Source organism: Pongo pygmaeus, chromosome 7 (genome assembly GCF_028885625.2).
Source record: "Pongo pygmaeus isolate AG05252 chromosome 7, NHGRI_mPonPyg2-v2.0_pri, whole genome shotgun sequence".
In the NCBI taxonomy this organism is placed as follows: domain Eukaryota; kingdom Metazoa; phylum Chordata; class Mammalia; order Primates; family Hominidae; genus Pongo; species Pongo pygmaeus.
Window position 1 is genome coordinate 151,624,105 of NC_072380.2, and position 14,409 is coordinate 151,638,513.

Consider the following 14,409-nt stretch of genomic DNA (forward strand, 5'->3'; position numbering starts at 1 on the left):
TTCTTGTAGTGGGTGATAGACTGTGTGTCAAACAGATCTGGTTTCAAAATTCAACCTCCTAGCAGTGCCACAGAGTTTCAATTGGATGACGCCCACAAAGTACTTCGTAATAGTGGTTATGGTGATGACAATGGTAGCAGCTGGTGATTTTGATGATAATAATGGTGGTGGTGGCGGTGATGGGGTCTTGTGGTGGCATTGATGATGATGGCATTAATGGTTATGGTGGTGATGGAGTTGATGGTGATGGTGATGATGGTGGTGATGGTGATGATAGTGATGGTGATGGTGGAGTTGATGGTGATGGTGATGATGGTGGTGATGGTGATGATAGTAGTGATGGTGATGGTGATGGTAGAGTTGATGATGATGGTGATGGTGGAGTTGATGGTGATGGTGATGATGGTGGTGATGGTGATGATAGTAGCCATGGTGATGGTGATGGTGGAGTTGATGGTGATGGTGGTAGTGATTGTGATGATGGTGGAGTTGATGGTGATGGTGGTAGTGATTGTGATGATGGTGGAGTTGATGGTGATGGTGATGGTAAAGTTGATGATGGTAGTAGTGATTGTGATGGTGATGGTGGAGTTGATGGTGATGGTGATGATGGTGATGACGGTGACAATAGTAGTGATGGTGGTGGTGGAGTTGATGGTGATGGTGGTAGTGATTGTGATGGTGATGGTGGAGTTGATGGTGACGGTGATGGTAAAGTTGATGATGATGGTAGTAGTGATTGTAATGGTGGATTTGATGGTGATGGTGGTAGTGATTGTGATGATGATGGTGGAGTTGATGGTGACAGCGATGGTGGAGTTGATGAGGGTGATGGTGGTAGTGATTGTGATGATGATGGTGGAGTTGATGGTGATGGTGATGGTGGAGTTGATGAGGGTGATGGTGGTAGTGATTGTGATGGTGATGGTGGAGTTGATGGTGATGGTGGTAGTGATTGTGATGGTGATGGTGGAGTTGATGGTGATGATGATGGTAGAGTTGATTATGATGGTAGAGTTGATGATGATGGTAGTAGTGATTGTGATGGTGGAGTTGATGGTGATGGTAAAGTTGATGATGGTAGTAGTGATTGTGATGGTGGAGTTGATGGTGATGGTGGTAGTGATCATAATGGTGATGGTGGAGTTGATGGTTTTGGTGGTAATGATGGTGATGGTGATGGTGGTGATTGTGGTGATGGTGATGGTGATGATGCTAACATTATTGGTGGCAGTGGTGATAGTGGCAACTCTAGTAAAGGTAGATGTAGCAGCGGCTATGTAACCTCTGCAGTTTTGTCCCATAACTGGTTTCAGAGATTTGAGAAGTGCTAGAAAAAATAAATTTTGTAGCAATGAAGAGCTGTTTTACTAACAATAGGCCTGTTTCTTGTCATTTTTCTTTTTTTCTCTTTTAAATTGCTACCCAGCACAATATCTGGATTAAGTGTTTGTAATTTATCAAGAGGGCAGATTTTTCAAGCCATTCTGAATGCCAAGATGCTGAGCGGGACTGGTATTTCCAAGGTTGCCCGTCTGCCCATGGAGAGGAAGGAAGCCTCTAAATTCAGAACAGCAATTCTCTCCCAGCCAGGATGACTTAACACAGTCATCTGAGGGGCCATTAACAGATAAAAGGATTGCTTGTGCAACTGATTCTAATATGTGCCGTATGGTCTTCTGCTCAGTTCCTGTTCTCCAGGCCTCAGAATGTCAAACATGATTATTTTCTACTGGTCAGAGCTGAAACCAGGTGCGCAGGGAAAACCTAGGGTGTCCTCATATAAACCCTGGCTTCATGCCATGAAATGAATCAAACAGTAGCCTAGGATCCAAACAACACTGTTACCACCTGGTAGAGCAGGAAAAGGCAGGAAAAAGATTTTAGAATGAAAAAGGAAAACGAATTCAACCTAGGCTGCCACTGCAAAAAAAGACTGGCCATGTTTCCTTCCTCAAATCTACTAGAAAGCAGAGCTGGTGGGCCAGATAACCTTCAACAATAATGAGACCCTTGGTTCCAAGTGAAAGCCAGGGATTAAGCTGATGTGTGCCCAGTGCATCCTATCGGACAGGCATGGTCAGGTATTGAGGGTCCTAGATCTATTCAAAGCATGCACAGCAAGGACAGTTAACTTCCATGTTAGAATTCTGATATGCACATGGATACACACACACACACACAACACACACACTCATACTCACAATATTGAAGCAAAGAGGGAGGAGAATTCGGAGCCAGGCAGATCTCATGCCCCAGGTATAAGTACCCTCAATACCTACAGCCTGGGTGACACTCAGTAATTTGATGTATACCTTTAAGTCTTAGAATCCTAATTAGTAGAATGGGATTAAAACCGCCATACCTCAGAGAATCCTTGAGGGAATTAAATGAGAATCATGGGTGCAAACAGTTCCCTAGGGAAGTACCTGCTATGCAATGACTGTTCAATCAATGTTATTTCCTTTCTCCCTTCTCTTAGCTATACACCTATAAAGAGAGATTCCATTTTTAAAACGTGTTCTTAAAGTAAATGACAGTCAAGAACACCGTGAGATGGGTAGGGAGCACCGCCATCTTTGTAAGAGGGGACATCTTGTTGGATAGGATCACCTCTCCAGTCCTCATCTATTGATGAGAGGGAAGAGAAACCAGAAGATACTGAGAAAATGATCAGACGAACCAAAGAGGTTGTCACCCGCTGTAGGAAGAGCAATGACCAAGATCTAAGTGACCTTGAGAAGGTCATTCACGTTTCTGGATATATTTCTCACTATGAGTCTCAAAGATCCCTGCTGCCACAATGCTTCTATAGACATTCCAAATTTTACATTTTGTTGAAATGTGTCACAATATACAATCTTTTTTACCAATTTTTCTTTTTTTTTTTAAATCTTCCAGAGAAGATGAAAGATGATGTCTAGGCGATTTCAGCTGAGACTCAGTGCTACAGAGCAAGGCAAGGCGTAAGAAGGGACCACATTCTCTTCTCCAAAATGAGGCATCCCCCGTGGAAGGTGAGAACCCAGGTGACCAGGCACCCAGTTCTGAAGCTTGTCCTCTTCTAATCATTCACTTATGTTCCTTAACTGTAGGAGATTATATTAATGCTATTACATATTTAATTAATGCCATTATCTATTTATGCATATTTTATAGGCATATTCCTATTGTATTTATAACTATGTTATGTGTCTATAAAATACGTATGTTTTACAGGTGTGAGGGACACTTCTTATTACTGTGGTTATAAAAATAAATAAGAAAAAGTCCTTCCTCTCATAGTCTTACATTCTATTAAAGAAAACAAAAACAAATTCCCAAATAAGAAAAATATCAGATACATCTGCAGAAAATTAAAATGGGATGGTGCGAGAATAACAGTGACAGCCATTTTGAGGTGGATGATTTGGGCATGACAATTTTTTTATTGGAAAAGTGAGCCTCCTGGAAGCTCTGAAAGGTGCCACCACTGCAGTGGCCTTGAGCCAGGCTGATTCTTCCGCCAAAACATTCAGGATTCAGATGCAACTGCAGCATCTCTCATTTCAACTAGGTGACAGTGCTCCCTGATCAACCTCCTTAATGCCGAGCTCAGACAACAGGCAGGAAATTAAAGCCTTGGAAAGAGAAATGCAGTCCTTCTCTATCTCTCCGCCTGGTGACTGCTACCGCCCTCCAGCCAGCAGGCAGGCAGGCGGGCAGGTGGGCGGGCGTCTCCTGCAGCTCCAGGGATGGCGTGGAGCGTACCTCGCTCTCAATTCTCCCTTTTACCATGTCAATGTGGAAAAATACCAGCTTTGTCCAAAATGAATGCATTTACTTTGCCGAGGATTATCCTGTCTGCCTGTTGCTAATCTCTAAAATAAAGGGCCTGGGTTCTGTTGCCCCCCCCAACCCGTGTTTAAGTGTCTGTCTCTCCATGCCCAGGTTCCAGCCTGCTGTCAGCCGTCAGCCTCGTCTCTTCCCTTGCACAGCCTGAGCATGTGCAGTGATGCCCAGGAGCTCTTCTGAGTGATGTTTCAATTGAAGTTGATGAGGAGGAAATGACAGGTCATGGCAAGGGAAGGAGAGAGATAATTTTTTGAATAAGTCATTTTGTCTCGCATTTTCCTGACTCAGCTAGAGAGCGACTGAACAGGAAGCTGCTTCCAAGCCCACAACATTACAATTTGTTTCTACTCCCTTTTCCTCCATATGCAGGCGCTGAGCTAGCAATATCCAAAGGACAGAACACAACCTGAATCAGGGAATCACCTTTGATGACTGAAAGGCCATGGGCCCCCCCGAAACCCACTTGCTCATCTTCCTTGATTCACTAGAGGAAGCAAGACAAGCAGGGAGCCGTCCTCTGTGTTGCTCTGCACCCTGTGCTAATGCTGCCACCATCCTGCCTTGTCACTCTTAGTTCACTCTCCTCTGCTAGACGCTGGGCCTTTCAGAGCATGACTTCTGCCCTTTCCTCAGCATGCCCTCCACCTGGCATCTGACCTGAACCAGGATGTGTGCTCAGAAGCCCTGTGCTCTGCTCAGCCCCTGCCCTTTCTCAGTGGATCACCGTGGGAGCCTTCTAACTGGCCTCCTTCCTGCAGTCTGTTCTCAACGCAATAAGACACATGAATGTGTTCAGGGTGCAACCCGGGCCCTGCCACTGCGACCCTCGAAACCCCAGAATGAGCAACCACAACCAGAAATGTATGAGATAGGCCCATCTGGAACATGAAATTATTTGATGCAGCTTCAAGAAGCAGTGTTCATAGATTTAGGTAAAATAATGGTATTATGGTTTTGTGTCTCTTAAAATTCCTTCTCTTTTGGAGACAGCATACTGAAATATTTAGAAACAACATGATGTGATGATTTTAGGACTTGCTTTCAGTGAATTCAGTGGTGGGTAGGAGTGTTGGTATATAGAAAAGAAGTTTTTCAATAACTTATAAATGTTGAGTGCATTTAGGGTATATTAATGTTCATTTTACTGTCCTTTCTACTTTCGTGTATGATCATTCATCGTAAAACATCATAAAACATTTCATCATAAAACATTTTTTTCATCACAAACTTGTTTTTCATCATAAAACATTTTTTGAAAACATGTAAAAGCTCCATTGGTTACTCGCAGTAAAAGCCAAAGTCCTTATAATGACCCACAAGGCCTGAAATGAAGCTCATCTCCTGCCAGGCCCCTTGCTGGGTCCAGCCACATGGACCTCTGGGCTCCAACACTCCACACCTGTGCCTGCCCCAGGACCTCTGCCTGTCAGCTATCCGTTTGGTCCCCAGCTATCAGTTTAGCCAATGTCCTCACCTCCGGAGAGCCTGTTCAAGGAAAATTGTCTTCATGGGGCCTTCCTGCATCACCTGCTTATGTGCTATTTCATCTCTTTCCCCCTGCCTCCCAGAATATAAACAGCATGAGGGCAGGAGCTTCCTTCTTCCTGAACTACTCACTTGCCTGCAACAATGCCTGGTACCCAGTAGATACAGAAGAAGAAATGTTTGTTGAATGGATGAATTTGTGGAAGGAAAGGTGAGAAGAAAAGGGGCAGGAGGGAATAAAAGCAAGCAAAAGAAAAATAGGAAAAAAAATTGGAAAAGGGAACACAAGAGGAAGAAAAGAGAGACTGGTTGAGAGTCCCTAGTATGATGCCAGCAGAGCCTGAACTAGAAGCCATGTCTGCAGCTATTTTAATTATACCAATGAGTTTCCAAACTGAAGAGGAAGAAGTCCAGGTCGAAGCTGATGGGCACAAGCAATTGTGCAGAGGCAGGATGCCTTCTCAAGGGGGCACTTCCCATATCCAAAACACTGATTTCAATGCTCCCATTGACTCCCATGGAAAACTCACCCACTCCTGCAAGGCCACCTCAAACATCACCTTTTCCCTTGGATGTGCCTGTTTCCAGCCCCCCTGCTCCTCTCAGTGGCCTCCCTCAAGCTGAGATCTCCCTGTATCCTCTGAACATCTGTAGTCTTCCTCAGTCTCCATTGAGGTCATCTGTTTATACGCACTGAGCTCCTTAGCCGACCTGTGAGCTCCTGGTAGCTGAGACCTTAATGTTTTCAGAAAATCCCAAAGCATTTAGCAGAGTGTCTGTGCATCACAAGAACTCAACATGAGCTTTCTGACAGACTGACACACAGAAAGAAAGAAGGGAGAAAATGAGAAGTCAGACTTTGGGGACACACAGCCCCACGTGCAAATCCCTGAGGGGCCACTGGTGGCTGTGCTGTATCAGAGCCTGTCCTTCATCTGCAGAAATGGGGATGGCAGGGCTGTTATGGGAGCTGCCATGTAATTGGAGCTCAATAAACACCATATCCTACCCGTGCCCATCATCACTGCACCCCAATCCTCACCCTGTTTGCTTCTCTGGATCTCCTTGTTTTATTCCTCAAATCTCCAGACTCAGTGCATTGCCCAATTTCCAAGGCCTGTGGGTTATGTTAAGCTCAGATCAGGCCAAGCACCATTGCATGAGTGGCTGGTATTGCTCAGAAGGGTAAAAAGTGTTTCTGAAGATGACAGCAGTCACCCTGGGAAGCACATCCAGCAGGTTTAAAGAAGTTGTATTCTAAGAAGGTGATATGGTTTGGCTGTGTCCTCACCCAAATCTCATCTTGACTCCCATAATTCCCACGTGTTGTGAGAGGGACCTGGTGGGAGATCATTGAATCATGGGGGCAGTTTCCCCCATACTATTCTCATGGTAGTGAATAAGTCTCACAAGATTTCATGGTTTTACAAGGGAAACCCCTTTCACTTTGTTCTCATTCTCTCCTTGCCTGCTGCCATGTAAGGCATGTCTTTCACCTTCTACCATGATTGTGAGACATCCCCAGACACATAAAACTGTGAGTCCATTCACCTTCGGCCATAATTGTGAGGCCTCCCCAGCCCCATGGAACTGTGAGTCCATTAAACCTCTTTTCCTTTATAAATTACAGAATTGAGTATGTCTTTATCAGCAGCATGAAAATGAACTAACACAGAAGGTATGAGCCTGATGAGTGAGCTCTAGGAAAGATGTTCCCTCCTTGCCTTAGTAAGAGTAAATTAGATAAAGATGTAGATTTTAAAAACCTTCACAGTCATCTTTATATAAACAGTTCCACTCATCATCTAACTCTACTTTGGAAAAACAACAATTGCCCAAGTTCAATGCAAATTGAAAAAAGCTTCACGTAAACATTAATTACACAAATGTACAAAGATTGTTGTTTTCTCTTAAGACTGTGCAGGAGCATGTGCAGGAGCATGTTGAGAGAATGACAGCCATGTCAGCTGTCACATCATGCTGCCCAACCAGGGCCAAGTCCCTTACTAAGCACTTTTTCTCCTAACAACACAGCTGATGGTGATGCCTTCCCCACTGTAGCAAGAAGTAAACCGGCCTGGAGAGACCAGGTAATTTGCAAGGGTCACACAGCTGCTGAGAAGTGGATCAGCACTTCAATCCCAGGTGCATCTTGTTCTGAAGTCCAGGATTCTTCCACTCTACAGAGGAGGGAGATACCTGGCTTTGACCCATCTGACTGCCTCACTTGACTGACAGGGAAACTGAGCCAGGGCTGGGGATGCTGAATGGGAAGTGGGGGCGAGTGAATCTGATACAGTTTGGCTGTGTCCCCACCCAAATCTTGTCTTGAATTGTAACTCCCACAGTTCCCACACACTGTGGGAGGAACCCGGTGGGAGGTGATTGAATTATGGGGGAAGGTTTTTCCCATGCTGTTCTCATGATAGTAAATGAGCCTCAGAAGAGCTGATGGTTTTAAAAACAGGAGTTTCCCTACACAAGCTCTCTCTTTGCCTGCTGCCACCCATGTAAGATGTAACTTGCTCCTCCTTGCCTTCTGCCATGATTGTGGGACCTCCCCAGCCACGTGGAACTGTAAGTCCATTAAACCTCTTTCTTTTGTAAATTGCCCAGTCTCGGGTATGTGTTTATCAGCAGCATGAGAACAGACTAATACAATCTCTCTCACCCAATGCACCTTCCTGATGCCTTTCCCCATCACGCCTAGCCTTAAAATAAATTATTTGTAGAATCTCGAGAATTCAAAAGGGTTATAGGAGGCACAGTTCTTTGAAAACCAAAGATTGAAGTTAACCAGTGGGTAAGCACAGGTTGGAGTCAGCGCTGAATGAGAAGAGCAGGCCACCCCCTTTCAGAACTGAGGATGTGAAGTGTGATGGGGAGGCAACTCCCTTAGACGAAGTCAATCCACAGCAAAATATATGGCACCATCCACGTCACTGAGCTACAGATTGTCCAGGCTAAGAGAGGCCATATGTGGAATGAGGGCTGCCTCTCCCAGATGCCAGGACTCCATTCCCACCCACCCATCAGTGGTTTAAACCTCCAGAGGCAGGAAGCCCACTGGTCCCTGGAGCTACTTGCCCCATCTGTGGATGCCTGTGGCCCTCAGATTGTTAACCATGTGAAATAGTAAAAGGTGGTACAAGCTTAAGGGTTACAGTTCAACAAATGTGAGTTGACTTCCTGCCCTGTGCCAGGTACCTTGGTAGGAACTGGGGACACAGAGTTGAGTCTGGCTTTCAGTCCAGTTTGCTGTGGGAGCATCGGAGGGGATGGGGTACAACCCAAGCATGCTTCTGCAACCCTCCTTAGAAAGTACAGCATTGTTTCAAGAGCTGAACTTACTGGTGAATTACACCCTTATGGTGTGCACAATCTAGATAGGAAAACAGGTGCTTAATTAAATTAATTAAATACCATGAGATATCATATTCAATAATGGCATGGATATATTAGATGCACAGCTATGTAATTTCACCCCTATTTTTTCTCACAACTTAGCTCAAATATCATCTCCTTCAAGAAGACCCCCAGGCTGGGTCAGTTGCCTCTTCTCTGTATACCCTCAGCACTGGGCTTCCCCACTGTGGGACTGTGATCACCCAATGGATTCATGTCTCTCTATATATGACTCCTGGCAGTCAACAGACTGATCTCCATGTCCCTGAAGCCCAACTCAAGGCAGAACACATAGCAGAACCTCAACCATGTTTGATGAACTGAATCCAACCCTTCATTCTACTTCCAATATTCATTTCAAGCCCCTGAAACTGACACTGTCTATCTTCTCTGCATGGCATTGTAAAATAGGGACCAGTGTGGGTGAGCTGAGGAATCACAAAGAAAAGAGAGTTTACTTACTCGGAGACCTTGCAAACCAGGAGGTCCATCCCTGCCTTCTGGGCCTATTGGACCCTTTGGGAGGGAGAAAAAGGAAAAAGAGAGAGAAACATAATGGTAAATGCAGGGCTCAATGGCATAGCTTAGGCTTTAGAATCTCACCCTCATTGAATAGTGTAATACCATCCCGTTCTGATGGGGAAATTCGGAGGTCCCATTCTCTCAAACCTATAACACTTTAAAACATGCACATCTATCAGATCTGATTAAGTATGTTGAACAGTCAGGATGTAAGAAACCTAGCTGATACTTTATACTGAGTACTGTAAGCATCCAACAGCTTGCTTTAGTGGTTTGCACAAAGCACACAGAAGCGAATTGTCTGGAACCTAAGTGTCTTTGATTCTAAGCCCAGTGCCCTTTCCCTGCAGCCTGCCGGCTCAGAAAGAACTGGCATAGACTATCTGATTCTCAGGCAACAGTGATATGCAAAACATGATAGTCTGGACAAATGAATGAAACTGCCTAGGAAAGATCAATATCAATTAACCAAGGAACATTGGTGCAGGGAGGGGTCATACTGACCTCATTCGAATCCTTCCCCCTCGTCCTGCCTCGATTCTGCCTCATGAGCTCAGGCAAGTCACTTGGTGCCGTTAAAACTCTGTTATCTCATCTCTGAAGCGGGGATGATACAACCACCTACTGAGCAGTTATAAATGGGTTCTAAAGCTGGGGCACAGCACCCAGGCCCCCTGACAGCACCCTGATTTATACCACAGAATGAGGCATACCATGTGACTGGGAAACTGAAACCCTAAGCTTAAGCTGACTCTATCACCACTTCTGGGTGAATTTAGCCAGAAGTGCCCTCTCTGTACTTCAATTTCCCCATCTTCAATTAATATTATTTTCATAATTATCATACTAATAGCTACTGCTGCTAAATTTTGCGTAGCTGTACGTGACCAAGCTGCATTTACGTCAAAGGTCCTTTTTTCTTAATAACTCCATGTAAATGAATAAATCAATGGACAAACTGCAGTAATTAAAGGTGTGGATCTCTCTTCCTACAAGGAGATTCTGTTGAGCTCAGGACACACAGAAAGAGAAGGCCCTAAAGGCATGAGTTTTTTAAGCGTCAAGAAATGGCTGGCATTGATCTACATCTCTGGCCCTTTAGTGACTCCACCAGACATTGGTAAAACTATCAAAGCCTGTTTCATCTTGGGGAAAGGATGAAAGATGCCAGCATTTGGATGCAGAATGCTGATCACTGTTTCCATTTCGAGAATGGGATATATTTTCCTCTCTCTGGGATTGCTGAATACAAACTCAAAATTTTCCATTCTCGACAGAAGTCACTGAAGCCAGCTTCTCAATTCAATTCAACCCAATGAATATTTAGAAAGTAACTGCTCTGCAGAAGGCCCCGAGCTAGGTGCTGCCGGGGATTCAAAAGCAGAGAGAAGTGACAGTTGATATCAGCATTGGGCTCAGTCAGGCTCCATGGTGCTCTGCCTCAGAGAGCAGCTCATTTAACCTCATAGTATGTTTACATAGGAGAAGATGCTGCTGCGGTAGATTTCCAAGTTAGGGGTGAATCGAATGAGGATCGGAGATTAAGCAATGTCACCAAAGCCACAAAATTACTTGGTGGACAAATTGGGCCATGAAATCAGGTGCTCTGGTTCCTAATCCCAAGTACCTTCCATAACCCTATTTCTGTAGCTCACGCTGCAGTCAGGTTCACTTTAGTGGCCCTCTTGAACACCTGCCACAGGGCTAGCTCTACAAGTGTGTGTTAAGTTCCCACCATGTGATAAACCCTGTGGATTGAGAGACGGGAGAGATATTGGCCCTCGACTAAAGAATCTTATAGTCTTAGGCCTCTCATTACTGTTCTTCTCTTAATAAGGCCTTTAGTTGGGCTGTTTGCTTTTTGAACACTCCGAAGGGAATCTTATCACTGACATCATGTATCGTACTAAATCCCATTCCATCTAGGCTAGAGGACATCTTCAGAACCATGGGGAACCTTGTGGGGCATCAGGCTAAGATATTCTGAATTTTGAAAGTAGGTAGATTCAAGACCATCCGCATGTCCTGTATAATGGACCCTAGAAATGGTATGTGCAGGGGATTGCCATTCGTCATCTAGAAATTGCAAATGTTTACTTGCAGTTATTTCTTTTTTCACATAGCTGCTTCTTCAGACTCTGAGGGTGCCTCATGTGTTATTTCATCCCTATATCTTCAGCCTTAGTATTTTGCTTGATATGAGGTAGGTGGTCACAAACGTTTGAGGTTTCTTCCTTCTCTCCCTCCCTCATTTACTGTAACAAAATCTAGGTAAAGGGTGAGGACTACCCATATATTTTCATCTCAGGAAGAGGCCAAGAAGTTTGCCTCATGATTAAGCAGAGCTAGCTATCTTTAGCTTCTTCTTCTGTAATGGGGGCCATGAAGTAAATTAATTCCCCTTCACGCAGCTCAGAGGAAGGATTGTGTACTCCGTGGTGAAAACAGCAGAGGCTGCACAGTCAGATCTACGTTCAAGTTCAGTTCTGCTTCTCAATAGCTATGTGACTTTGTGCAAACCACTCAATGTCTCCGCACTAATGTTTTCATTGGTAAAAGATGAAAAATAACATCTTCACCCTTGCAGACTTAATATGCATATATTTGCACAAGAAAACATATATACTATAGACCTTCAATACTTGCCAATAATAGATCTGAAATATACATGCATGTATGCATAGAAAGGTAAATATTGGAACACACTGCATTCTCTGCATTATCTAGTTTAAATCTCTCAACAGTTACAACAATTGTGGGCAGCTCTGGAAACTGAACCTGGAGAGGTCACAGAGACACAAGTTAGATTTTCTGATCCAAAATCTTTGATATAAAATTATTCTAATTTTCCTAGAATTCAACATCCCTTAAGTTTCTTCCAGTTTTACCCCAGGAAAAACATATAAATATATCCTCATAAAGAGTGGGCCTCAATAGCTTAAAATAAATCTGATCTATGTTCATTTATAAGTCAGTTATTTTATTCCTTTCAATAAAATACAGTAACTTGAAAGCAATAGCAGCACATTGCCAGAAGAAGCAACTTTAAAGCAGGGACCCTGTGGAGGGTACTGTATTCTTACTAATTATTCTCGATATCTGAACTCACATCATAAGGTGATCACAAGGGCCCTTTGGATGGCCGCTTCCCAACTGGTGATTTACATATCATTAAATTCTTAACAGAGGGAGAAACCAGAGGCTGAAATGTCCCAGGCCACTGCAAAGTCAGAACTGACCAGAAACATGGGAAAAGTAAGTGCATTGGAAGTGATTCAATCGGCATGTAAGTGTCCAATATTTTTATTCTACTTTATCTGAAAGGAAAATAAAACATCAAACTGAATCCCCAGAAACCCCCATCATGGCCCGTTGGGGACTGGGGGCTCTGAAGGCAGGGTGCCCACACTTCAATCCCGTTCCACACATGGCAACTGCCTGATGTGCATAGAGTTATCCCACCTCTTCCAGGCTCAGTTTTTCCTACGTGAGATGTGACCACAACAGCACCTCCCACTCAGGTGATGTGAAGGCGCATGAGATAATGCCATGCTCAGCACTGGGAATGACTATGATCTTCCAAACCCATTGGTAAGAGAAGTGTGCAGAGCAAACCCTGCGCAGGAGAGGGACAACTTACCGGAGCTCCTGGAGGACCGGGGGGACCTTGGTGACCTCTGGGTCCTGGAGCTCCCTGGTAACACAAGCCAAACACACGTTTAGTCACGACTTTTCCCCCATATGATCAGGCCCACCATCACCCATGGCCCTTTCCTGACTCAAAGTTTACTTTCCAAGTTCTCAATAGGGAGCAGAGGTACGGGAGTGGGTATTTGCATTTCTGGCAGAAAGGCAACTGGAGTCTGAAAGGCTCCATCTGAGTTCAGCCTGAGATCATGGTTGTGGCTTTTTTGTTTCTGCTGTGACCTAAATCCCCATGAGAAGAGGACGCGTGTGCCTCTTACCTGTTCCCCTTTCAAGCCCTCTCGCTGCACCTGAGAGACAAAGCAAGCATTAGCAAAGGTGCTGGCATTTCCCAACCACAGTCAACCTCTCTCAGCTGCACTAAGGCCATTCATTCAGAGGCCATGCTGTCATGCCGTGCCTCCTGACTTTTCTGATTCTGCCCCATTTTTAGCGCTGAAAGCCTTCTATCCAACCCATGTCCTTGGAAGAGCATTGCCTTATTCTTAGAGGTGAAGACTCATCCAACAACCCAATCCCACCAGCGCCTGCATCCATGATTCCAACCACTGCTGACTCACCACCGAGCCCGGTACACCAGGAGGCCCCGCAGGTCCCACGTCACCCTGCACAGAAATGACAAACATTTCAGCATAGTTACTGGTCCCACCTTGTGCAGTGGCCCCATCCCTCTGAGGCTCATTCTTGCCAGCCCAGGGAACCACACCCTTCCCTGTGCACCACCACACATATCTTCGTCTTGCCTGAGCCTTGTGATATTCTCAAAGTTCAGGGTATGATCCTCATCTCTGCCTCAGATCATAGGCCTCTTGCGGGCAGGAGTCTTATTTTGTATTTTGTGCACATCCAATCTAGTGCCTAGATTTGGGTCCTGTTCCAGGAACACCTCATGGCCCTCACCAGCCTCTGCGGCTTGAGAGCAGCCTCATTGAGCGCCAGCCACTGTCTTTGCACCGTGAGAGCTGTGATGATATATTTTGGCAGGTCTCTTGTGCCAGGTTCATGGTTCCACACACAGTCAGCATTCAATAAGTATTTATCAAATAAGTAACTAAAAATGTGGCATTGCTTCTCATCCATTTTCATTAAGTCACTTTGTACACAAGGCTTGTCTCCTGCCTCCTCCTCCTTGGCCTCCAGGTCCCCTGGGCTACGACGGCTGTGGCCTGACCAAATGTTCCAGGGTGTGTGCTACAACTTGGTCCTAAATGAAGCATATTTGTCAATTTTGATCACAGAAAAATCTTTAGTGTTATTTCTATGGTGCTTTATGGCTAAAGCAAGGAAAATACATATAGCCAATGTCTCCACACATGACGTATGGACATAACTTTTCCTTTTACCTAGAGCTTAGCTCAGGGAGCATGGGAAACATTCAAAAGCTGTTGTTAATGAAGCTGGTAAATGAATAAATGAATCACCAATTAAAGCTGAAGTCATCTATTAGGTCTTAAGGCT

The 14,409-nt window shown here is 44.7% G+C and overlaps 1 protein-coding gene across 6 annotated transcripts in view; it reads right to left on the bottom strand.

Annotated features, from left to right (window-relative positions):
- COL22A1 (collagen type XXII alpha 1 chain) overlaps window positions 1–14,409 on the bottom strand; it is a 336,676-nt gene that overhangs the window by 163,443 nt on the left and 158,824 nt on the right. For all 6 annotated transcript variants that reach the window (XM_054499251.2, XM_063669105.1, XM_063669106.1 and 3 more), the window contains 4 exons: window positions 13,512–13,556; window positions 13,212–13,241; window positions 12,887–12,940; window positions 9,187–9,240 (listed from right to left, as the gene is read on the bottom strand). In XM_054499251.2, the coding sequence (XP_054355226.2) occupies window positions 9,187–9,240; window positions 12,887–12,940; window positions 13,212–13,241; window positions 13,512–13,556 (183 nt within the window). The remainder of the gene's footprint in view (window positions 1–9,186; window positions 9,241–12,886; window positions 12,941–13,211; window positions 13,242–13,511; window positions 13,557–14,409) is intronic.